General features: G+C 39.6%; 1 protein-coding gene across 1 annotated transcript in view; it reads left to right on the forward strand.

Moving 5' to 3' along the window:
- MRPL13 (mitochondrial ribosomal protein L13) overlaps nt 1-22,382 on the forward strand; it is a 38,510-nt gene extending 16,128 nt beyond the window's left edge. Inside the window, exons 5-7 of the mRNA XM_037381277.1 lie at nt 1,046-1,132; nt 1,475-1,596; nt 22,166-22,382. Coding sequence (XP_037237174.1) covers nt 1,046-1,132; nt 1,475-1,596; nt 22,166-22,190 — 234 coding nt within the window. The 3' untranslated portion in view covers nt 22,191-22,382. The remainder of the gene's footprint in view (nt 1-1,045; nt 1,133-1,474; nt 1,597-22,165) is intronic.
- The last annotated feature ends 4,516 nt before the right edge of the window (nt 22,383-26,898 follow it).

Genomic DNA, 26,898 nt, shown 5'->3' on the forward strand with positions numbered 1-26,898 from the left:
AATTCCTGTAATTAATTTTATAAAAAGAAGTAAGTTTGCTCAATACACTTTTCAAACTATCTGGATGCCTGGGAGATTTGTTTGTGCATAGTGCCCTGCATTGCAGCGTGGCTTACTGGCTTCAGTTTAACCTTGTGCTGAGTTTCTGATTTGGAGCTAGTTTGTGTCTGGGTGGCTTGGAGCACAGGCAGAGTGGTTTTTCTTTTATTTTCAAAGTTGCACGTAGGTCTACCCCTAAATGCTTTGCAGTCCTCTATGAAACCCTTTTTGTTTTCTACAGTTGAATGCCTTGTTTTACATTACAAATGTTGCCCTTCTGTGTGAAGTCTGTAACAATGTGTTTTGCTTAAAATACAGACATCTATACTAGAGTCCAAGAGAAATCCTGTTGAATTTCGTTACTTTTCAATAAGCGTCATCCAGTGTAGATATACAATTTCTATTTGTTCCTGATGCTCGGGAGTGAGATTGTTCGTTTGGAACTAATAGCAAGGGAATAAATATATATAGTATGTTCATAATGCAATGTATTGGTATGTCATCTTTGCTTAATGTACAATACATTAATTATAAAGAAATCTAAACCACGGCAAATTACAGTGTTAAACTAGTTGCTGGGAACACTCGGTAAATTTCTTAGAGCCTTTTTTTTTCTCTCAATAATGTGTGTATATGTGTGCAATACAATGTGGAGTTACCACAAGCTTCTCTCTTTTTTTTTTCCTTTTTTTTTTTTTTTTTTTTAAATTTAGTGATCATATGCAATCATCCACAACGCTAAATATAGCTCCTAACTTTATAAGCTGAAACTTTCTATATGGCCATTAGAGTAAGTGTTTATATCATGGGGAGTAAGTATTTCTTTTTTGAAAACAGTAAGTCTAGAGCACCTTCTGAATGTGGTGCCAGGGTTCTTCAGCACGGAAGAAGTTGACTGAAAAAGGAGTTCAGTAACTAGTGAAATGGGCAGAGGGACACACAGCTTACCTTTTTCATGTTATTTGTAGTCTGTCTGATTATTGGTTGCCATGTTATCTTTCCTCAGATTGTTAAACTGACTGTTTATAGAATGCTTCCAAAAAACCTTCAGAGAAGAACTATGATGCAGAGGCTGCACCTGTTCCCAGATGATGTGAGTAGTTGTGCAGTTACATTCTCATTCCTGTGTGGTTTGGAGGTGAAGAGGGAGTCTTAGCAATAACAAAAAACACCTCTTGTCATAAGAAGGTAAATTAAGGAAAATCACACTTTTTTATTTATGTGTCTAAATGTAGTTGAAATGTTGATGCTTTTTTCCTTATTATTTCACAAAATTGTGAGATATAAGACATTCATGAGATTGTGTTCTGTATTTAGGTCAAATACTTGGCATGAAGAATGCAGTAGTACTGAGAAATATTGGTCTGGATTTGGTAGGGAGTGATGGTGTGGTTTTAAACAATCAGGTAGCTAAGACTGTTCTCACCTGCCTCAGGTTATTCCAGAAGATATACAGAACAATCTTCTACAAGAGATTCCTCAGCCACGTGTGGTCCCCAGGAGGTTAGATGAATATACACCAGAAGAAATTGCTGCGTTTCCGAAGGTTTGGATTCCGTAAGTATCTTAGATTTTTTTTTTTAAAAGGACACATTGACTGACTATATACTGTATAGGCTCTCAAATCATCAGTAAGAAAAAAAATGTGATTATCTTTCTCTTTGTCATCTTTTTTTGGAGACAGGAGGTCATTAAAGCAAAGAATGTTCATATTAGGAGTCGTTGCTAAGGTGGTTTATTTTTTATTTCTGGCTTTTATTTTAATGAGAAAAGCTTTACTTAAAATCATGTTTTCAACTCTACCTCATCAAAATGAGTTGAGTAAAAGGTGAGCAAAATGCTTCATTACCCTATTTGAGTTGTATGTGCTGTACAATATGTAACTGTAAGCCATAGCCAAAGGAAACATCATGTGGCTCTGTGAGGGAATGAATCATTGCAGGAGGCAACCCTTCAGATTTTCTCCAGAGAAAGGGAAAGAATTCTGCTAAGTTAGACCTTGGAGAATGGATCTTTGACAGGGAACATACCACATCTTTATTTTGATAAATAGTTTCTTTTCCATGCAACCAGTTCCACAGTAATTGTGTGGCCACAAGTGAGTATTCGTGGTTTGCTTTATACCAGCACATGCAGCATTGATTCAACCTGCTAGTGAAAATAATGCGTTACAGTCAGCATTTTTTTATTAGTACCAGTATGATTTTTCTTGTGTTCATTTTGAGAGTCATATTTAGGCTCAAGATTCCATTATAGTAGTCAACAGAGAAATTTATTTTGAAAGATGTCCCCTTTCCAGATTATTCTAATGAAATTTAAAAAGAAATGTAACAAGCAGGGAGACGGGTAAAGGTATAAATAAGCTAACACCAAGACCAACTTGATGGCCTAACTCCAGCTGGATTACTGGTATTTGTATTTTTGATTAGTTTTTAAAAGGTTATGTTTCTCTTTGTCCTGTAGAAAAAATGTTCCTGTGTACTTACTCCTACGCTAATCCTAAAAAATAGCCTTAGTATGAGACTCAAATGGAATGTTATACTACTGAGTAGTTCTGCCGAACTAGATGTCGGCAGTACGTGGACAGAGGTCACCAGACATGGTAGTAGCAGCTTATTTCTCATGAGTCTCCTTAAGATACAATCTCTCAGGTGTCTTGTAGCTGAATGATTGCAGAATGCTCAAGGTTGGAAGGGACCCTGGAGGTCATCTGGTCCAACCGCTACTACTCAAGCAAGGCCATCTACAGCTGGTTGCCCAGGACCCTGTCTAGACTGTTTGTTAGTATCTCCAAGGGTGGAAACTCCACAACCTTTCTGGGCAACCCGTTCCAGTGCTGTCACCCTCACAGTAAAATAAGCGTTTCCTGATGTTCAGACGGCTCCTCCTGTGTTTCACTAAGTCATGTTCAAATCAGTAGGACTTCAAAGTGCCAGAACTGAATACTTCCTGTTTTTGCAGGAGTATTCAGTAGCTTCAAGGTAGATTTTCATGTTCAGCTGATTGCAGAAGACTATTAGAGAATGATGTGCATCATCTACATGGTTTAGATTTGTAGGTGGTAGTAACTAGATAGTAAAAAGCCTTGTACAGTAGGAAAAAATCATTGTACACTAGCAAAACCAGTAATATTCCTTCAAACAAAGGAAGCCTTTGAATACAAAGAGAGGAGACGTTTTATGTAGCAAAGTAGTTAATCTGGAGGAACAAAGTTGAATTTAAATTAATGAAGAGAAGGGGAAGCTCACATAAGAAGAGTATTCTTGAATGGTCTGTCAGTAAAAAAAGATAGCAAATGTTTTTAGTGCATGGCCAAAACTGTTGGTACTTTAAAAGGGGCCTGATGCTTTTTGCTTGCTAAAATTAATGTTAAAGGGTTTTTATTTTTACTTAAAGGAAATTAAACATTTTGAATTTCAGCATGTATTTTTGCTTCATTAAAAGGCATAGGCAGATAAGGGCATTTACCCTTCATAGGCAGCAGAGAGATGTGGACAAGAGATGTATCTTTTCCAGAAGAAAACTGGTAATAAGATAATGTAAATGAGCAACACTTGAGTAGGACTTTCTTGCAATTCAAAAGCAGAGTGCGTTCATAATTCCTTTTATGGACCAGCAGCTCTCACTGCTTAAGCCAGACCAATACAATTAAGAAATCCCAGGAATAGAACAAACGTCTGTATCCATTTCACATATATTTATAGGATTTATATTCCTTCGAAGGGAAAACTGAGTAATGTTCCATTGTTCTGTCATGTGTTTAACAGAAACCAAATAATTTTTTTAGTGAAACTTCTTAATGTTGTGGGCTTTTGCTTGCAAATCCTAGTAATAACAGGAGAAAGTTAGCCTGTGACATTTATCTAGTCTTAACTGCAGCTTTTTGCCTGCATAGAACTCTGTATTTATGTATTATGTGTATTTGTGCTTGCACATCCACACACATAGTAGTCATACAGAGTCGCACTGATTTTGCACAATGAGACTTTATATGTGGAATATTTTTCCTCTGCTTTTAGTAATTGAACTTGGTAAAGCATGTGATGTCATGAGGGTTGACTGTATCGCATAACTACTAAAGATGCACCCTATTTTGCTTTTGTCTTTTTGGATGTTATCCCTGTATTGCAGTTAATGTGTAGATTCTGAGTAAGAGTTTTAAGTGGATTCAGAAAAGGGAAGTGTGTGGTCACCATTGGCTATTAAATATGGTTCTCCGGTTGTGACTCGTGGCTCTGGAAGTTTTAAACAATGCTCTATATTTATCTTGTTTCTTTAACTTTTTCTCTCTCCATCTGCCACTGAGATGATGAAACTTTGATGTGACCTAGAAGGGCAGATCTTATATGTGTATAGTAAATAAACGAGCAGTTGCTAAACAGCTTGTCTTATGGTAATATTTAAAATCTATTGAATTCCTAATGCTGGGCTTCTTTTAAGTGCCACAGGAAAACAGCTGCAGGAATTAAGCAGGTAGAGTAGAGTATGCTCTGGAGTCTTCCAGAGATTTCATTGGATTAGCCCTGAAGAAATTCAGACTCTGCACCAAAGACCAGAATTCTACAGTACATTAGAGTAAAGCTGATAAGTCTCTCATGCCATATGGTATATTATACTCTTGTATAACTGCCTTTAGTACTAATACTAATAGAGTTTCTTACATGATAATTTAGCACTGAATTGGAAACTGGTACTTAGCTTTAGATAACTAAATCAAGAGTGTCCCTTTTATCAAAGGATATGGTATTATGCTGCCAGAGCTCATCTCCTCAGCGCTCAGCCACCTTACTTGGCATGTAGGTGTATGGGCACAGAACAAGTAAACTTGATGTCATCTAATTTAGTCATTGCTGTTAAACTAAGTTTCCTAATAGCTTCATGTTAGCATTGAGGAGACTACTTGAGTGTGTTGATCCTTGGGGAAAATCTGCAGGGAGGAACAGTGTTTTGAAGGTAAATTTGAAGCTAGAATTTCCCTTCCTTCATTTCTTGGAACCATTCCCTTGAGAGGAATTCAGAGAAAATACCCATTCCCTCTGTATTTCTCTCCTTTGCAGTCTCATCCAGATCAATTTTTGGTAGGTGCTATCAGTATGTAGCCTTTTTATTCCATTCCAGTTACAGAGGCTGGGGAGTGCTGCTGCCATAGAGGCCCTGCAACTGCAGCAGATTTCGAGACTTTCAATTGTGAGGATCATAGTGCTTCTCCTATGGGAGGGGTGGGTAACTCAAGCGGGTATTCTGGTGCGAACCACCAGGGGATTGGAATAGAGGGTCTGAAACAGGTGTGACAGAATGCTAGAGAGGACTGTAATTAGCGGGCTCTGGGTGGGGTAAGGAAAAAAAAGGGAAGTTTGATAGAACTTTAATGCTATGAGTGGGTAGACTGGGCCAGAAGTTTCCCCTTCAGTCAGCTACTCTAGCTAGAGACACTTTTAAAGGCAGGAAAATATACCTGACACTGCTACCATACCTTTGTTGTGTGGGGCTTCAGCCCTACCTTCTTTTCTGCTCTCAGGATCTGGTAAGTCCTAGCAGACAGATGGAAGGTGGTTATCTTCCATCTCTCCGCTAGCTGCAGGGCTTATTGCAGTAGTTGCTGTTGTAATTTCAGTTTCTTGTCCTGGCCTGTAACCAGACTATTGTGAATGTCAGTTATTAGTGTCAGATAGAAAGTTTTAATTTAACCTTCAGCACACTTCTCTGGCAGTTTTAATGTTGGGAAGAGTTTCCAATTTGAAGTAATGGGAAAAATAATAATGCTTTTCCTGACTGAGGGAATAAATTTATTATTGTCGTTTTCTAGCACTGAGTGCTATGGGGGGAAAAGCTTAGTTGCAAAATAGAAGATACAAGATTGAGCAAATTTAGTAAACTAACTTTCCGACGTGATAAGTAAAATACAGAAGTCTGTAAAAGAAAGAGGACTTGCAACAGTGAGTTGTAGCAGTCACTGTTCTGATTAAAGTGCCAGCTGGAGTGTCTGAGAATAGACAGCTTTGCACCAAAGGCACTAGAAGAAAGGCTGTATGAATATCCAGCTGTAATGGACTCTGTGTTCTGAACTTTTTCAGTATGTGTGAGCCCATGGAAAAAGTAGTTTGCATTATTCCTTTGAAAGGCTGTAGAAGCAACAAAACTTCTAAGTATTTCTATATTCTTTAATGATGTCAGCTTTTTAGAGGTGTATAGCAAAACATTCTTTAAAAAATGAGTCAAAAAAGGGGACAAAATACTGGCAGCTTTGTTCAGCAAACCAAGAGAAGTTAGTTTAAAATATCATTGTATAAGTCTAATATTCTTTATGATTTGAGATGTACTGAAAAAAACCAACTACCTGACATCAAAATGGTTTCAGAAGAGGAAATGTAAAGGAGCATGAGTTGGTTTTTTGGAAATCCAAATATTGCAGGAACACATGCATATCTCAGAATGCAAAAACTGACTTTCCGTTTCGGTTCCTCATCATGTTATTCTTTTCCAGCTGACAGGCTGCTCGGACAGGTTGTGAAATCTCCAGCCTTGGAGATGCTCAGAACTTGACTCCATGAGTTCCTGAGCAACCTGATGTAATGCTGCAGTCAGTCTGACTTGGAGTGTGGTGTCTTCCAATGCAAATTGTACCATGGTTCTTCGTATATGTTGAAAGTAAACAAACATAGATAGTAAAATAGATTAATATTTTAATAAAACATGTTTAAAAACTCTAATGCATAAGTTTATAGTAGTGTTAGTCCTGTTTGGCTTTTCCTTGGGCTATTGTTTGTTACTCTGCACTAGGGTCTTAGAAGTCTGGGTGGGAGAACGCAGTGCTAAAATAAGTAGCCTTTTTTTGTCCTCTGTATCCTGCATTCTGCATTTGGGATAGAAAAGGCCTGTGTATTTATTGTTGTGTACTTTGGTCTATGAGCTTCTGCAGAACCCATGGATAGCTTCTGAGCAGTAAGAGTAGTCCCTACAATAAACCAGAAGATGTAGGATGCAGAAAAACTATAAACTCAATTTATTTTCCTTCACGTGATTTTAAGAAGTCTTCCCACTTTATGTAACTTCTGTTTTTAATTATAATTTATCTTCCATGAAGTTCTGAGCCTGGTGACCACTCTGTTCAACAAGGGTAGAGGTTCAAATGGGAATTAAATTCCTGTGAGAGTGATTTTAAAAAAGTCAGAGGAAGATACGCTTTGTGGCACATCTTTCAAAAAAAGATTAAAATAAAATAAAATAAAAATCTATATAAGCCCTTTAAAAACAGCTGTAGCCTTTAATGGAAAAGATCAAATGGAAAACATAGCTTGATCAAAGATATGTAAGACTATAAAATGCAGGTAAACACAATTATGACAAGAAAATTAATCTTCAGGGTTATACATTAATACTTACACCCAAGAAAAGTACCTCACTGGATATAAAATAGCCATAAGACAGATAATAGGGAATGAATATAAATTACTGAATTTATAGAAGTTACTAATATTAGGAGGAAAATAGCATTTTTATCTTTAATCTGAAGTAATAATGTAAATAGTTTTCATTTGAAAGTGAAGAGAACATGCTTAATGCTGCTAATGATCTCACTGGACTGTTTACCTATATTTTGTATCGAAATGTCTTTCTATAGATGTTTTTTTAAAGGGTGTTTTGCTGGTAGTTGGAGACTGATGCACCATAGACAAATATACGATATCCAAGTGGTATGCTAAAACAGTGAAATGTTTTTTAAGGAAAGCACAGATCTGATGTGGAAACCTAGCAAATCATTTGTTTTTGTGGTGAGTGGAGAACTTTCCTATCACCCCTCCTGCCATCACAGCAGACTTCATAATGGGACATCAAGTGGGATCCTGCTCCATGAAAGCAGGGAATTAAATGTCAGAATAATTCCAGTGAGAGAATTTCTTTGAGCATTCTTTCTCTTTATCCAATTGATTTCCCAAATTGTGCAGACCTTCTCTCTTAAATCCTTGATGGAGAGGTCTGTATAAATAAGTGTGGTAGAAAACCATGTAGATACAGGAAAGTTAAATTATGTCTTTTCCAGGCACAATTGGAGGGGAGAAAGATCAAAAACTAGTTCTGTTGACAGAGTTTGATTTTGTAGCTTTTTACCATGAATGAAACCATTATTTCCAGTGTGTTTGAAGTTTCAGATTATATGTCTTTTAAATGAGTTTTAAACAGAAATCATCACAGAATTCATCAGTCACATATAACTAAGCAAACAGTTCTGTTCCATAAAAGCAAGGATAGGTCAGATTCATGTGTAAATTTTCCTGTTATATACCATTTTAAAGTTGTTTAACTGTCTGGGTATATATATATTTATATATATATGTTTTTAGACAGTTTTAAAGGCAGGAAATTGTTTTTGAAGAAGTATTCAAATAAGAATGCTACCAAATATATGGAACAGCAGCTCTGTGTTGTTCCAGTTAGATGGATGCATTCCTGAGAGTTTCCCTTAAGAAAGCAGAGCTGTCTGATTTCCAGGAGTGCACTGGGGCTGGTGCTGGTGTGCATACTGAGTGCCTGTTCCACTGCCAGCCTTAATAGGAACTCTCCTTGGGCCAGACAGCCTCTCACTTGTCTTTCAGGGGGGAAAAAAAGACCTTGAACACTTTTGACATTTTTAATACTTGATGTATTGTAAACCCTGAAATTTGGTTTAAGAAAACCAACCACCTTTTTAATGTTTATTTTTCTGAGTAACTTGCCTGACTTCTGGCCTCCATCTGTACATCCTGCTTTGAGGCAGGGGGTTGCAGAACCTGGTCTGAAGCCATGATTTTGTTCCAACTGAGCAGCGTGGGCTGGGCAGGGTCCCGCTATTGACACTGCGTGTCAGCCCTGTGGCATGGCACACAGATTCTTGGTAGTTCATCAGCAAAGCTCCGTGGCTTTAAAAGCAGAGAATCACAGTGTTCTTGGAAAGGAAAGTTTGTAGGTGATGAAACACAAGCATGTTGGACACCTGCAGGTGGCTCTGATAATTGTCTTTATATCTTGTGCTAATGATAACTTCCACTTCCAGTTCCTCCCTTAGAGCCAGCCTTGCCAATCTCAGGTAGCCTGAAGCCTACTGCTGGTGTTCCTAAGCAAACAAATTTGTAGGCATTGGTAAAGAGAAGGAAGATCTTTTGGACTAAGAGATCCTCTGGGCCACAGTTGCCCTTACTGTTCATTGTCTTACAACATAACTGCAACAGTAGTTGTCTTGCACAATTCTGCAATTTCTAGGGTAAGTTCCCAAATAATTTCTGGGATCTAGTAGTAACAGAGCTGAAGAAGCCAGAGATACCTGGATATGTGGTTATACACAACATTTTTATAAATGCAAGTTGCTGGCAGGTTTTGTAATGAAATTTTTTGCCTGTTAATTTTTCTTCAGGTAACGTTACACAGAGACAACACCAAAAGACACCTCACATTATATTAGAGACAAAAATGATATTTGGAGTATTTCCAGTAATGTGCCGTGTTACAGATTATAACTTACAGTTTAATACCTAGTTTATAAAATGCTTTTTCTTCGACAGTGAATTACATGGTATAACAAATGAAAAATTGTGAGAGTGGTTACTCCAGCTGTATAGAGAAACTCAGAAAGAAAACCATAAACATCTCTTCCAAAGATGGTGAGGTCTTGAGCTATTTTTGTAAGGACCATCTTGAGTTTATTCAGGAGCCTTTAAAAATTCTGCAGTGAAATAAACATATTCCTCCAGCCTTCTTCTTAGTTCTTGCTTTGTTGAACAGCGTGTCTGCAGCTTTTTGGGTTTTGAATTGTGTTCTTGTCATGCCTCACATGGTAGTGTTTGGTTCTTATCTTGGGCTATGGCATGTTTCTGTAATAGGAATAAGTACTGCCCCTCCAACTTCAGTGCTCATCTTTTTCACAAAGCAGGGCTGGCACGCATCAGTGTTGAGAGAAGAGGTGGCCAATACAAACTTCTGTGAAAGGCTGGAGCTGGTCTTACTTTTTCCTAAAAACAAACTGCATAAACCAGGAAGAAGCTATCCTGCCAATACAGCCCAGTTCTGTTCCAATGTACCCTTCGAGGAATCCCTCTGGAAGTTCATTTTCTGTGGCTTTTTTTGGTTCTCAGTAGGAATTCCAGTAACTAACTGGAGATCATTAACCCCCATTAAAATCTGGGAACTATCACTGGTAACATTTTTTTCTTATAATAAGGACATAAAAATGTCTTCGAATTTTCTGTAGCATTTCACTTAAAAGGACTTGAAGGTAACTTAGTCTCACATTTCAGGCTACCAGAGCTAGATCTAAATTCCTGTGGACAAAAAGCCACACATACTTCAGAAGACAATTGCTCTCCTCTACATTAGCTTTTAACTGCAGGCAGCAACTGGACACTGAGTGAGAAGGGTCAGTAGCTTAATCATCTTAAAAACCTGACAAATTCATGTTTAGGTTGTTTAGCCTGTTAAAATGAATTACTGGCTTTTCTCTAGCATGCATGAAACACACCAGTGCTACTGATTCTCGTACCCTTTACCTGGAGGCGGCTTACGTTGTATCTAAAACTAGAGTTGAAGGTAAGAGATTTAATAAATGGGTAACTAGACACTTTTACTTCAGCTCTCTGAAGAGGCTCTCAAGAAGAAAGTTCCAAAGATACTTTCTCCTTCCTCTAAAATCTGTTGATCTCATATGTGAGAAATTAAATTAATGGGAATTTGACAAGCAATAGAAGAATGGTTGTATATGATACTGTTTAACTACTTAGCCAGATGAAATTAGAATTAGATTATTTTTTAATCGCCCTTTTGCTTTTTTCACTTTTGGTGCTGACAGTAAGTCTGGAAAGCATTTCACCATTCCTTTACCCACTTCTGTATTTATTTTAAGAATAACGTAATTCTTTGGACAAAGCCAAGTGTACAGTGCTGTTCTTCATGCAATCCTATGGTTTTTAGCAGAATATATCACTTAAAAATTTGCAAAAACCATCATCTTACTGAGATGAAGTTTACGTGTACATTGCACTGATTTAACTTAAATCACTTTCCAGACAGAATTCATATAATCCAGGTCAAAATCTGGGATTGACAGTAATTTTTATACAGCTTGGTTCAGTTCTGCTTAATTTGTTTTTAGGGAAACCAGTGTTGTAACCAGTTTATTTTAATTTGTAATAAGCCATTCTTAATTTCACTAAGAGTACCTAAATGCATATTAGCATTGGGTTAGGTAACTTGATCTATGGACACTTTTAAAAAACTAAAGCAAGTGCTAGTTTTATGTAGGAAAAAAAACCCACAAGGTGCAGTCGAAGACCACAAAATATTTATCTTAAGCTTTGTGTGTGCAGAGAACAGGGTTAGTCACTATAAAGCTACTGGCATCACAGTATCAGTAAAGCCACCATTTACTCCGTTTTGTTACTAAATGCAGCTTCTGTTACTGTGGTTTATTCTCCAAGTGAAATAAGCTATACTTGTAGAAATACTTTTTAGCTGAGATGATACTCTGCATGAGAACTCCACCAACACGGAAAAGGTTCTTTTGCCCCCAAGCAGAGGAAGAAGTTCATGGTTTAGAATAGGCCAAGGTGGTTATTGGAAATTTAATGATAGTTTAAATATCACTAGCTGTTTCACTGATTATTTTACCAGAAACACTGAGCTACCCTGGGATAATAGGTACATCTTGAATAGAAGAACAATTCAACTCCCCCCCCACCTCCAGCTCCCCAACTCTGTTGATATTTGAGTGTAACAACATAATTTGGTTTTACAGAGATTGATAGCCATGTCTAATCCTTGGGTTTTGATTTACTAGTGTGATTAGTGAAACAGATGAAATGTGTTCAGAAATCCCCTTTACCTAACAGCTATTGACTTTGGCACAACTTGCGAAGTGTACCTGAAATATATATATATATTGCTCTTGTTTCTGAGTTTACAGTGAGGTTTTGCTCTATGTGGATGTCTTTTTAAGTTTGCCTACAAAAATGAATCTTAAGATACTAAAAAATTTGTAGTTGTATTCATAAATTAACCTTAAAAAGTATGCCAGATAGACCTCAGAATTCATGCTATGTGTACTGTGCAAGGGTTTTATAGAAAACCAAATTATTTGGAACCTTTTTTCTTAAGAAAAAGTTAAAAAACACGTATTGTCACTAATAAGTGGACATGAAAGATGAGCCATAGAATTATCGTGTGTAACCAGCCGGCTGTCGTCAGTTAGCAATAATTCCACATTCCTGTGATTGTGATTTCCATAAATATGAAAAAGAGCGTTACAGTAATACAGATCTAGTGTGCCCGCTAGCTCAGAGTAATTGGATCGAAGAGTAGCTGAGGGCTAGATTCTAAGTGGTGTAATCAGTCCACAAAATCTTTTCACTAATTGGTCTTCTCCTGGCTGTCATCTATTACAAACTGTATGGTTATAAACTCTACTAAAAGACACATGTATGAACCAGTGGATATCATTGGTTAACTACTGAAACAAATTTGGGAGTAGTTTAGGAGTACTTTAACATGAATTAAACTACATTTCTTTGTGCATTTAGTTTTTCAGCCAAGTTTGGAGAGATTTTATCCCTATCGTTACGTAGAATTCTTGAAATCTGTGTAGGAAAATCACATAGAGCTGCTGTAAAACTACACGGTCATCCTGAAGACTCATTCAGCTGTTTGGGGAACTCTCTACTGTTCTGCAGGAAATGGGGTGGGGGAAAAAGCCAGTGGAAAAAAAGTCTATCATAGCAGCCACAGACCTGAAATCCTCTGGCATGAGTTACACTTAAAACATTTTGATAACTGTGACTTAAGACTGATACTATTTTATTTTTTTTTTCGGTGGATAACCCATGCAAATGGGTATCCTACCAAACATGAAATTTTTCAAGTAATAGCGTTGCACAGACTGTGAATGGAAGAGATGGATGTACCTTTCCTACAGGATGTATCTGGAATGTTTTTTCTCACTCGTAGTGAAATCTTAACAGAATTCTAAGCCAATCTTTTTCAACTTTTGCTCTTGTACCACTGCTTTCATCTCTTTGTCAGTTTATTAGTGTGCAGCATTAGTTAGCCTTAAGGCACTGACCTTCTACAGTGCTGATGCAAGGTTAAATCCTTTCTGAAACACTCATTGTTATTGCTGGTGAGATTGCAGAATGTACAGGGATCTCTGGGTCACGTTCTCCAATGCTGAGATAATTGCCTGCAGGTGAAGAGAAAAATGCAGTTTGAGATCTTCAAAGCTTCTAAACCAGGTGTGCATTGCTGAGTCAAGAGCAGGTATTGACAGGTCACTTCTGCAGCACTGGCAGTCTTACTCCTTAGGAGAGGCAGCTTTGAAACCATTAGTTGGCAGTCGTGAATACATGCTCGCAAGCACACAAATGACTGCAGTAACTCCATGCTATTTGACTTTGTATAACTTCTTTTGAAATGCCTCGTAAAAGTGCATTTTACGTGCAGTGCAACGTAAAAACAAAACTGTTCTGAGTAGAGATTGTTTGTGGAGAGATGACTATCCAGTTGTTTTGAGCTTGAAAGAAGATAAGGTCATGTTATATCAAATGCTATTTTATCAACAGCATGTGGCTGAGAAAACTAGGCAGGTGTGTAACTTCTAGAAGAAGAAGCGAGAGCAGTGTCTATTATAAATTAAATTTTTATAGCTAATCCCAATGCCTTTAGAAGTTCTAAGAAACAATAATTTGGGTTGAAATACATAGTTTTGAAGAAGTATTCTGAGTTATTAAAAATGAAGAGAAAATATTTTTTGAAGGATTGTCTGAAAATCAAAATGCTGTAAAAGGTAGTAAAATAGCTTCTTTAAATATAAAGTAGACATTTAATGTATTACTCAAAGCTCTAAACTTTGTTATTTCTTTGAGGTAAATAGTGCTATTTTTCATGTCTGCTATAAAGATGTATTCCAAGGCATTCTCTGGCTTGCCTAGATGTAGGGTGGTGAAGTTGGCCACCAACTTCAGGTGGCTGAAGTTTGAAATCAAGATACTGATTTCAGTATCTTGCAGGCTGGTGGTTACTTAGATTTGGTTCACAGAGTAATACACCCCCACCACCCTTATTTTATTTTATATTTTCTGAGGCTTTTTTACCTCCAACAAAACATTGCTGGGCAAAGGGAAACATCTTTGTTGGAATGTGCTGACAAGGATTTAATAAAGATGGAAGTGTGCAGTGTCTGTTCAGGGTTGATGGAAATAAATATTCACTCCAGGATTTGAAAATTGGACACATTTAACGTTTGGAAAGGGTCTCTGTTCTGTCCACTTTGACAGGAAAAATAGCCTAGGAAGAGCACATTTTACATCATACTGAAAAAGAGTATTGAATATTATGGGGAGGGGGGACTCCTATCATAGATGCAACTATGCAAGTAGGTCTTTTTGTACTGTTAGTTTCTGTTTGCCATCTGAGATACTCAGAAGCTGAGGTCATAGCTTCATGAGCATCTCTTCTGGCAAAAAGGCAGGTTTTTAAGTACCATCCATCACTTTTCCTGACTTTCCATTCTGCTTGTGTAGCAACAGAATAACAAGATTCAGGGAACTGACCTAGGTTAAAGATTGTCTTGTTTTATGCAGCTGCACAAAGTGATGTACATTGGAGTTGGTAGGGGTTGTTAGGGGGCTGAAGCTGCTTAAGTTACTCCTCTAACGTGTATGATCACCAAACCTCCGTATTAATTTATCACAGGTAGATTAAGCTCCATTTGGAATAAAGAAAATTAATCTTTACTTAAAGTACTTCGGGAAAGCTCTGCCTTTCTTCACTGACTTTAGAGATGACTTGGAGAGACCAATCTCCTTAGGGTAAAGCTTGCCATTGTGAATTCTGTCTTCAGTGTCTCTGGAGATTTCACAATTAGAGTTTTGTCTGAGAAGCAGTTCTGACTGCACCATTGTATTACAGCAGACAAATTGGTTGGAAAGGACCTCTGGAGGTCATCTGGTCCAACCCCTCAGCTCAAGCAGGGCCAGTTAGAGCCAGTTGCCTAGGTCCATGTACAGACAGCTTTTAAGTATCTCCAAAGACGGAGACGCTACAAACTTTCTGGGCAACCTGCTCCAGTGCTCAGTCACCCTCATAGTAAAGTGTTTCCTGATGTTCAGACAGTGTGTTCTGTGTTTCAGTTTGTGCCCGTTGCCTCTGGTTGTGTCACTGGGCTCCACTGAAAAGAGCCTGGCTTTGTCCTCCTTGCACCCTCCCGTCGTCTATTTTTAGAGTTTGATGAGATCGCCCCTGAGCCTTCTCTTCTCCAGGCTGAACAGTCCCAGCTCTTTCAGCCTGTCCACATACATGAGGTGCTGCAGTCCCATAATCATCTTTGTGGCCTTGCATTGGACTTTCCAGTATGCCCATGTCTCTCTTGTACTGGGGAGCCCAGAACTGGACACAGCACTCCAGGTGTGCCCTCCCCAGTGCTGAGCAGAGGGGAAGGATCACCTCACTTGACGTGTTGGCAATATTTGGATACTGCTGCCCAGGATACCGTTTGCCCTCTTTTCAGCAAGAGCACATTGCTAGCTCATGTTCAACTCTGTGTCCACCAGGAGCCCAAAAACATTTGTAGGTGACTGGTACCCGAAGCATTTTGCACGTCTGTATTAGCCCCTCCAGCTAATCTTTCAAGTTTGTTGATATATCTGAATGGCTCTAATTTTGAGAAAGAATAAGTCAGCTTTGTGTTTTGATGAGATTTCACAAATGGCTCTTGATTTTGTAGAGCATGTTACTTCTGAGAGTTTAAGTAACTGTTCCATTTGATCTTTCATTCCACCAGCATTTTGCATATTTTGCTGATAGTTGTATATCCAACCTTTAACGGTTTGTTCACAAGCAGGCATTTTATCCTTTATACATAGTGAACAGTTAGCCCATGTTTTTCATTACATCCACATAACGGGTATGAAAAAAAATATCCAAATTCACAAAGCCTTGTAATAAGGATGGTCAGGGCCTTTATCTTTAGAATATGAAGCAAACTTGCCTTAATTTTACAAACCAGTTTTCCTGTTCCTCTCTCTGCGCTGCTAAGCATGTAGTTCTGCAGGCTGCACATAAAGTCTTCACAGGCCACAAGTAGTTCACAAATCCGTTTCTTGGAGATCCCTCTGTATTTGCTAACTAGCATGCTGAAAATAGTTTGTAGCACTGAGCCAGGCAGAACTGGCTTCCCACCATTTTCCTTGTAATATTTTATTCAGAATCTGTAGATACATTGAGTAAGTTATAAAGAGGCAGATCTGGAAGCTGAGAACTTTTGTTTTCTAGTCTTGACATCTTTTTGAGAGAAAGATGTATTATTACATTAATTAATTACATAATATTAAAGAGGTATTATTACATTTAATATTAAAGGATTTTTTAGTGAAGATGTACTTACTATCTCACTTCCATCTTGAAATGAATAACGTAACAGTTTAGTCTTGTTAATCTCCCTTCGGTTCTGTTTTCTCTTACAGTCTGAGTAACTTGCTTCCACAGTAAATACAAAGTTATTTTCTGCTTTCCACGGAATCACGAACTGGCAATGTCACAGGACTGCAGTATTTTTAAATATATGATTTATAACATGGCCTGTGCAACAGTAGTATTGCTGCTGTCAGTGATGGAGCTTCTCTGATGTGGGAGTTGTGGTGCAGGCTAAAAAGAAATGAACTTGTGTGGTTCTGTCTTTTTTTTATCACTTGCTGAGTGTCTCAAGTGGGTTTATCACTTGCTGTGATTTTGATGTTTTGAGGAGGCATTTAGCTTATTTTGTTACATTATGAGACTTAGTTTCAGAATTATTTTTTTTTAATGCATGCACATTCAGTCCTGATATCATACTTTTTCCCTATATTGTAGACTGGATTAATGCTGAAATTATTACCAGTAACAGGTTTCACTTATCAAGAGATAAGAATAGAAGTTATTTTCAAAATAAAGGCAAATTCAAGGCTATTTAAAAATTTGATACATCTGAGTAGAAAAGTGTTTTAGAGTATTGGGTTACAAAGAGGTATGCTCAGGTATATCATAGAATTGTAGAATGATTTGGGTTGGCAGAGACCTCAAAGACTCCAACCCCCCTGCCATGGGCAGGGACACCTTCCACTAGACCAGGCTGCTCAAAGCCCCATCCAGCCTGGCCTTGAGCACTGCCAGGGATGGGGCATCCACAGCTGCTCTGGGCAACTTGTTTGGTTGCCTCACCACTCTGATAGCAAAGAATTTCTTCCTAATATCTAATCTAAATCTACTCCCTTTCAGCTTGCAGCCATTCCCCCTTGTCCTGTCACTACAGGCCCTTGTAAAAAGTCCCTCTCCAGCTTTCTTGTAAGTCCCTTTAAGTACTGGCAGGCTACTATAAGGTCTCCCTGGAGCCTTCTCTTTTCCAGGCTGTAGAACCCCAACTCTCCCAGCCTGTCTTCACAGGAGAGGTGCTGCAGCCCTCTCATCATCTTTGTGGCCCTCCTCTGGACTGGCTCCAACAGGTCCATGGCCTTTTTATGCTGGAGGCCCCGGAGCTGAATGCAGTACTGCAGGTGAGGCTCACAGGAGTGGAACAGAGGAGGAGAATCACTCCCCTCAGTCTGCTGGCCACACTTCTTTTGATGCAGCCCTGGATACTGTTGGCTTTCTGGGCTGCAAGCGCACGTTGCTGGGTCATGTCCAGCTTCTCATCCATCAACACCCCTAAGCCCTTCTCCTCATGGCTGTTCTCAACCCATTCTCTCTCCAGCCTGTATTTGTCTTTGGGATTGCCCCAACCTGTGTGCAGGACCTTGCACTTGGCCCTGTTGAAATTCATGAGGTTTGCACCGGCCTGTGTCTCAAGCTTGTCAAGGTCCCTCTGGATGCCATCCTTTTCCTCCAGCATGTTGACTGCAGCACTCAGCTGGGTATCGCTGGCAAACTTGCTGAGGGTGCAGTCAACTCCAGTGTCCATTTTGCCAACAAAGCTGTTAAACAGTGCTGGTCCCAGTACCAGTCCCTGAGGAACACCGCTTGTCACTGATCTCCACTTGGACATGGGAGCTGTGGACTGCAGCTCTTTTAAGTGCAACCATCCAGCCAATTCCTTATCTACCAAGTGGTTCATCTGTTTAAATCCATGTCTCTCCAGTTTAGAGACAAGGATGTTGCGTGGGACGGTGTTGAATGCTTTGCACAAGTCCCAGGTAGATGACATCAGTTGCTCTTTCCTTATCCACCAATGCTGTAACCGTTGTAGAAGGCCACCAAAATTTGTCAGGCATGATTTGCCCTTGGTGAAGCCATGTTGGCTGTCACCGATCACCTCCTTATTTCCCATGTGCCTGAGTGTCATTTGCTGGAGGATCTGCTCCGTGATCTTGCTGGGCATCAAGGTGAGACTGACTGGCCTGTAGTTTCCCAGGTCGTCTTTGTTCCCTTTTTAAAAATGGGGGTTATGTTTCTCAAATAAGGTGGATAGTGGCTTAGTGACTTCATCTGCCGGTTCCCTCAGGACCCGCAGATGCATCTCACTAGGTCCCGTGGACTTGTGCACCTTCAGGTCCTTAGGTGGTCTCGAATCTCATCTTCTCCTCCAGAGGGCAGTTCTTCATTCTCACAGTCCCTGTCTTTGCCTTCTGCGACTTGGGTGGTGTGGCTGGAGCACTTGCTGGTGAAGACTGAGGCAAAAAAAATCATTGAGTATCACAGCCTTCTCCATGTCCCAGGTTTCACGTTTCCTTCTGGAGAGGGCTGTCATTTTCTCTAGCCTTCCTTTCATCACCAGCATACCTATAGAAGCTTCTCTTGTTGCCCTTGATGTCCCTGGCCAGATTTAATTCTGTCAGGGCTTTAGTTTTCCTAACCTGACCCCTGGCTGCTCAATTTCTCTTCATTCCTCCCAGGCTACCTGTCCTTGCTGCTTCCTTTTTGTGTTTGAGTTTGTCCAGGAGCTCCTTGTTCATCCATGGAGGCCTCCTGATATTTTTGCCTGGCTTTCTTAGTTGGGATGTTCCTGAGCTTGGAAGAATGTGACAGGAAGTAAGAGAAATTAAATTATAAAACAGGCTGAACCAGAGCTGCTGTGCCTCTAGAGAAAATCTTAGCCCATGCTCTAGGGTTTAGTTTGACTCAGTCTTAGTTCTTGAGGGGGGGTACAGAGGAAAAAAGTTAGTTTCCCTGTAAATGGGAAAACTCTTGGTCCATTTGATTTCTTCAGCATTCAAGAGTGTAGGGCTGTCATCTGTATTGAAAGACAATGTTTATGTGGAATACCTTAATTCTGCAAAGTTTTGGGAAGAAGAAATTGCTGCCAGTTACAGTGGGGATCACTGAGAACCTTTTGTTTTCCGTGGTAAAAACTGATGCTGTGAACTGCACGTACATGCAGGTTCACCTATTCATAAGTTTCAGTGAGCATGGACTGTCAGAATTTTACATCAGCTGCATTCTTTTTCTAATAGATGTGAGTATGCAGAAAAGTTGAGAGAATTTAAGAGATTTTAAATCTTTAATCAGAGCTTTGGACCAGCTCTTCAGTTTCTTTTACTCAATGGTAAAGTATTTGTTAAGAGAGAGAAGGACTGAGAGGCATCGCGTAATTGGATGTTAATTTAATTTGCTGAGTGTTTTGCCTAGAATTCACTGGACTGTGTCTTAATGCTTTTTATGTGCAGTATAAAATGTTAGTGGGACAAATATTTTTTTACTTGTTTTGGTGGCAGACATCTGCTGCACAGACTAATGTTGCATATTTTCAGTGAACCCATAATACTTCGCCTTTCGGCACAGATTTCAGAGATGCTAGTTCCCATATTCTGCCTCCTGATTCCCCTTGTCTTGGAGCCTGCTGTCAATATACAGCAATTTTTTTTCCCAAAGAATGTTACCTTTGAAAAAAAAAAAAATTAAAAGAAGAAAGAGAGAGAAGCAGCTATGTGAAGTCTTGCCTTTGGGTGAATTTCTGAACCGTCTCTTCTAGGAGATATCATTTCCTTTGTTCCAAATGCATAATCTCTGTGCTTTGCTGAGAAGGGGCAAAAGCACTGCCATCAAAGAAGAACACTTGTGCGTGGATTTATGTCATTTATCAATGAGCAGTTATCCATTGATGTTCACAAGTAGCTCATAATTCTCTCTGAGTAGAATAGGTTTTTGTGCATTCATGTTCTTCGTCTGAAAAAATATTTATAACACTGTTGCTAAAGGCAGTGTTTTTCAAAGTTTAGTTTCCCTAGTGCCAAGGACTCTTTAAAAGCAGAGATTGTGGCCTCCAAAAGCCAAGTACTTAGTAGGCAATAAAAGCCTACTGTGGCAATAGAAAAGGCTTTAAAAACTTTTGTATTTGTTCACACAAGTGTTTCAGTATAGAAAATCCTGTCTTTAAGCTTCATTAACCTTGTAAGACTGCAAACTAAAGAGTCCAATGTTTTATGCATATAACTTTTAAGACAATGAGCATTAAGGTTGAAATGCAGATTACAAGCAAGGAAAAAATAATAATTGGGTTTTCACCCGAGAACAAAGTACCATGAGACCCCTGGCTCTGCAGCACTCCAACATAACCCTAGACTGAAGTTTTAAATGTGCTATTTGAAGAAAAATGCAAAATCCTTTAAGCGGGGTACAAGAGGTTGAATTGGCCTGTAAAGAAGGAGAGTAACAACTATAAGCTGCAAGACAATGCCATCTTTACCATGCTGTGTCTCTAAAATCTTTCAGCACTGGTCCACCTGTCTAGGTGGTGTCTAAGTCACTGCTGAGATTTTTTCAAAATCCTGCTCTCTTGATACAGTACAAACTGTGATATAAAGAAATATATAACCTGGTTATGCAGGGGTGAGATCTGAGTAACAAGATGTGGAATGTGTCTGAATACTGCAATCCAGGATTCTAGGAAATGGGTCTTGACTGTCCAGTGTATAGTAGCCATCAAATGTTGACTGCGTTCAAGTCCAACTCTAAGCAAGTATGTAAACGATGTATATGGTGCTTACAGCAGTTCTTTCACGCACAAAAGACACAAGTCTAAATGTTACTAGAGAGTACTCCATTTAAATGGGAAAAAAAGAAGCTTTAGGATTCATTACAGTATGAACACTAGCTCTTTAGAGTTGTTCTTTAAAATTCATATAATAATCAGATTTAATACGATACACTTGGAATGGCACAGACTGAATTCCAGAGTTGCTTTCACGTAAGAACCTACGGGCTCGTGCAAGAATTGCATGAACGACTTCACTTTGCAGTGCTATCGGTTGAAAAACACTAGATCTGCAACAGATTCTTTTAATGGCTAATTAAGTATTAGATTTCTGTATGGCATCTCTGCAGCCATCTGAACTCTCTGTCTCCAAAGCAAGCATCCTGCTTCCATTGCTATCTGCTTTTCATTTGCAGTGATGAACAAAGTTAATGGTAAAGTTTACCACCGTTGTAGATTTAACTGGGTTTAATGTTAGGGTTCCGTTTGGGACCTGTTAGCGTTGTAGACTTGCAGCTGGCCTTCAAACTGAGCATTCTTCTAAAATCCACAACCTAGTCTGGACCTTGTAGGTTCAGGGAGAATGTCATTTCTACAGCCAGTGGATGTGTGGCAGGCAGAGTGACATATGCTTGAATAGGAAATTGCAGAGGATTACAAACAGCAGTCTGTTGTCAGGATGTTTTCCACATTTCGTATCCAAGCAGAAGGGATTGCAGAACCTTTAAGACTCAAAATAGGTTTTCCTTTAAATCATCAGTTTTATTTAGTCTAGTAGTGTTGTGGTGGACTGTGCTGTTAACTTAAAACTTGCCATCTTATGCATGGGTTATTCATTTTTTTAAACTGGAGACAAATAATAGTGTTTAAAGTCATTGTGAGACCGCACTCAGTTAAAGGTGGGTTTTGTTTTGCTTTAGGAAACTAGGAGTGGCTTCTAAGAAACACCTTGACCAGCTAGTTCTGATGTCTGTAAATTCTTAGAGGTCTTAGTAAACTACTTTGATTTGTTCTGTCTGTCTTATGTAATCCAGAAAATACCCTTTTTCAGCACAAAACCTCCAAGCACCAGAATAAGGAAATAAAAATAAACATGGCTGTTATCGCATCCTTAAAGCAAAGCCACTGTTGCTATACATTTCTTAAGCACCTTTTCTTTTCTTTTTCCAGACCTAAAGATTTTCGAAGGAGATAATAACATTAAATGAAGAAGAAGAAGTGCCATCAAGAATGTCTCTCTTCCTTACAAAAGAATTCTTCTAATGTGGAAGTACCAGTGCATCTCAGTCAATCCTTCTATGTAGGATGTTTTTGATGGGAAAGATTATAAAAATTACTGTATTTGAAACAGCTAGGAATAGATATTATAGTTTTAATACCACCCATACTCGTGTGTTGTGTGATCTGGTATTTTTTAATTAATTTTTTTAATACTATTATTAAAAAATAGATACATCTGTAGGGAATATTTACATCTCATGGAGACAGTACATTGTGAAGTATCTCACTCTAAAAGCTGCAAAACTTGAATTCCACCCAGTAAGAGCAGTGAGTGATTCTGGTCACCGAGCTCCCACGAGTGGCGCCCTGTCAGTAAGTGATCTGATTCACTTTTCTGGTTAAACAGGTGATCCATCCTTTACCCAGCGTGATGAATGCCAGTCTTAGTTCAGAAAAAGGGCGTTGTTCATAGAGAACTTGTTGTGTCTTTGGGAAGAAGATGTAAAAAAACCCAGTGGCTTGAGCCACTTCTTATTGCAGTACTTCTTACTCCTGTAATAGATTGTGTGGTCCTTCTGAAAGCTTTTGCTTGGGTGCGGAGTGTATATACTGCATGGACTGAGTGGTGAGGGTTTGCTGAACGCGTGTCTGTGTGGGTCTGCCGTTTCCTTACCTTTCTAGGTGACAGTACCCACTGAAGTGACTGTGGTGGTGGCGGTAAGCAAAATCACACTTATTCCAGAGCGAAATTACATTAGAAAAACACACCTCTTCAGAGAAAGCAGAGCAGGTTCCAAATACACATGCATGCATACTGTAGTCCTGTTAGAGGTAAGAAAAATATTATTAAAATATGCATGTTGCAGGAATGAGGAGGTAGTGAGATGATGTGATGGTCATTTTGTATGTCCTTTAGGAGTTTCTCTCACAGTCTTTCAGCAGCCTTCTGGAAAGAGGTTTTCTGCACAACATGCTTTGCCTGTGGTTCAGCCTGTTTTATGACCACAGTAGTATTTGCTCACTGACCATAGATTGTCTTTCATCCTGAAGGTTTGGCCATCTTCTGATATGGTATGTCGTAGGGTGTGCTTGGAGCACCGAAAATGATGACAAGGAGGAATCAGTTGATGCTTACAGAGGGCCTGTTCGTATACGGAGATGAAGGCTGCAGCATTTTACAGTCTCTGGAGTTTCTTGGGTGCTGGAAGCATGATGTTTCAGTCCCAGCAGAACTCATTGCTGGAATACTGCAAGAGCAGCAAGGAGAGCGTGAATTTCAGAGGTGATGCTGTCTGCTAGATTGCATCCAATCCAACCAGCAGGCCATTGCTGGGAAAGGTATGCTTGCCTGCTTCCAGGAGCTGCGCAACGAATGTAGGCAAGTAATGGGCAGAGTGAGAAGTGCTGCTGCTTTTTTTTTTTTTTTTTTTTTTTTTTCAATCTTACTGGTTTTTAGGCTCTTGCTAGTCTGCTCTGTACTTAAATCTCTAGTGTGCTGAACGACAGCATCAGGGCTGACTCTTCCCTACTTTCTAGCTGCTGAATGATACTAAATATACTCCTAATATTATTTCATTCTTGATATGGAGGTGCTATTTGATTGTCAACAGGAGAGTCGATACCCGTATTGTTCTGCCTGCCTTGGACAGTAGATGAGGAGAACACCACTCCAGCTAGGCATAGCTTTTGAAGACGGTGCACTTGGGACTCGCGGTGCTGTTTACCAGCTAAAGCACCAGTCTGGGGTGGTGCAGCATGTATTTTCTTAAGTGACTCTTCCTCTCTAGGAGTAGGTCTGCTGACAGCCCAACATAGTATAGATTTTGTTGAAGAGCTTACCGGAATAACAGACAGTAAAGGCAGATCACATGGAGATACTCTTCCTTGGCCCCCCCCCCGTCTTAAGCCCAAATCTGATTTTGATTCAAGTCACAGGAGCACACCTTCCTTACTTAAAGAATGTATTAAACAACACAGTGGCAACATTATTATGAAAACCAAATGAGGAAACAGAACTTAAGTGTTCAGTGATGCAAAGTAAGTCTGAAAAATTATATTGCTTCTGCAAATTACTTCCCTGAAGTTCATTATTACTTTTCTGCACAGGTAACCCTCAAGGCAAAGCTGTTGTGCAAATAAATGAAGCACCTGTTGTTTTCTATATCATAGAAAATGCTGATGTGTTATCTGCCAAATTTTACAATGTTCGGTGAGGAAAACTTGTGTTTTCTAGTTTGGTTTTGTACAAGCATCATACAGGAAGAAAAACATGGTTTTATTCATAATCATGTTTCATCATATGAAATAATGGTTTGCTGTTGGGTATTTCTTTGGCATTTCAGGTGCGCTTATCCCAGGAAACGTTCCTAGCCAGTGAGTGTGCAGACTTCATTTCCAAGTCCGTAACCACATTTAGTTAACTAGTAAAAGTACTTTTTAAAGCAGTAAGTTAAAGTAAATGTTCTTTTCTGTATAAGGACACGGTACATACACTTTATTGGTAAGATCTGGGTGGCATCAACTGTTCATCACATGCTAAATACTTCACAGTCGCCAACTTCAGTTTCTTAGGCTGTCTGGAAAAATAGGAGACACTCCTGGTTATTCAGAGACTGCATTTTGGAGAAAATGTTGACCATATGCGTCTGCGTCTTACTTTTTTTGGCAAGCATACAAATCCTGAATAATATTTTTATAACTTTGGTAGTGCCCACCAGTCAGTTTTTATTACCAAGGTATACCCAAGCGAACGTATGACCAATGATACGTGAAGCATTTTGGTTAGCAGGGTGCCAGTAAATGTCATTATAGATATAAAGTTAAAGCAAAGTAACTAGTGCAATTGAAGTTTGCGCTTTAGTATATAAGTTAAGTTATAAAATTGTAATGAGTATGCCTACTTCATTTGTTTGTAAGTTGAGTTTACTTCACTGCGTGTACATCCTGTATGGCCTGAGAGGGAAGACGGTTGCACCGGCAGCCGGTCGCGTGTGTCGCGCAGCCGGGGAGCCCACAGGCCGGGTCCGCCGGGTCCCCCGGGGGCAGAAGGGTGCAGTGCTGCTCCCAGCTGCTCCCCCAGCCCACGCGGTGGGGGCTGGTGTGGGAGGTGCTGGAGGGGTGCAGTGTAGGTGACCACTCAGCAGTTTGGTGAGGCTGTTACTGTCAGTTTCAAATATGGGACAGATAACACCAGCCGTCTTATTTTTGATGAGTTTGACTATGTCTGTGCTGTCTTCCTTACGTCCCTGGTTTTGCCCTACCACTCTTCCTGGTCCCACAGGAACTTGAGATTTGGCTATAGTGTTACTCGACAACCAGCCTAGGGTGCAAATTAATTATGAACTGTAACATGAGGCTCAGATTCTTTCTGAGACAACACGGGCAGAATTGCTTGAATGCGGATTTTCCATCGGTGACCTCCGAGTCGCTGGCAAGTCGTGGGGGAGACTCTAGAAGGTGTGAGCACAGCGGGGGTGCGAGAGAGCCAGCCGGGAAGGGGGCAGAGAGGGAGTTCACATTTGGGGTAGGTTAACGTGGGTGTTGGCAGCCAAGTGCAAGCAGGAAAATTAATCACGTGATGCAGCCATATCCTGCGTGTAATTTTAACAATGCCTCTCTAACAATGCTGTGCTGCCTACAGGCATGTGCGCGCAGCCACGCTTGCTTAGTGCCTTAGTGTTCTGTAAACTGGGGTGAAGCTGCTTAAAGATAAAATTTTGTAAGTTATGTTGTCCTTTTCTCCCTTCTACTTTAAATGCAAGTCCAGGTACGGAACGGACATTCAACTCACATTTCCATCAACGTTTCTCACCTTTCTCCCAGGCAAGTGGTGGGAGTTAAGGGTGCAAGAAATAACGGGAAAACAAACACGGCGTAGAAAGGTATACAGCCACCTAGCCAGAACTCGCCCTGGGATATACACAGCTGCGGGTGTTAGTCCCACGTACAAACTGTTTGTTATTAATGATGTTGAATTCTAGGCCAGATAATTTGTGATTACACAGTGAAGGTACCCGTTCGTCTCCTTCCCGGTGAGCTCAGAGAGCTTCTGGCAGTCACTAGATCAAAAGCTGAGAGGTCTTTCCTTACTGAGCACGAACAGACAACAGCCAGACAGCGGCAAGCAGGACAACAGTCCCGGGATCCACAGGCCATCCACTCTCTGTGTTGTTACAGCACTGGATTAAAAGTGTTCCAAATCTATGCTTTGAATTTAAATTAATGTGTTTGAGCTATTTTAAATCTGGCTTTGATGCTTGGTCTCCATAGTGCTGTTCAAAGCTGTTTATTGTCACTTTATAATTGACCTGGTTTGGTTTTAACATAATGAATCGCTCTGTGCTCCTCAAGTGCTTGGGTTGGGGTTTTTCCTTCCTCTCCTCATTAGCTGATCCAGGTTGTCTTGGCAACTGTACCTGCCCCTCTTTTGACTTTGGCACATCAATATGCAAAACCTCACCTCCACAGACTGTAAGACCACCTCATCTCACAGTTATTCTCTACACTTGTTCATATATTTTAAAAATAAGGCTAAATATTGCTTATACTAAGTGCCTATATCCTTTAAAATAGAACTGTTGCCTGGAAGTGTTGGAAAAGGAAAAGGTATTTTCTTCTCTTTACATTCTGTCCCCTGAAGATCTAGATAATTGTTCCAAGTTAAAAATCAAGCAAATACAAAA

The sequence above is a fragment of the Falco rusticolus genome, chromosome 3 (genome assembly GCF_015220075.1).
Source record: "Falco rusticolus isolate bFalRus1 chromosome 3, bFalRus1.pri, whole genome shotgun sequence".
NCBI lineage: Eukaryota > Metazoa > Chordata > Aves > Falconiformes > Falconidae > Falco > Falco rusticolus.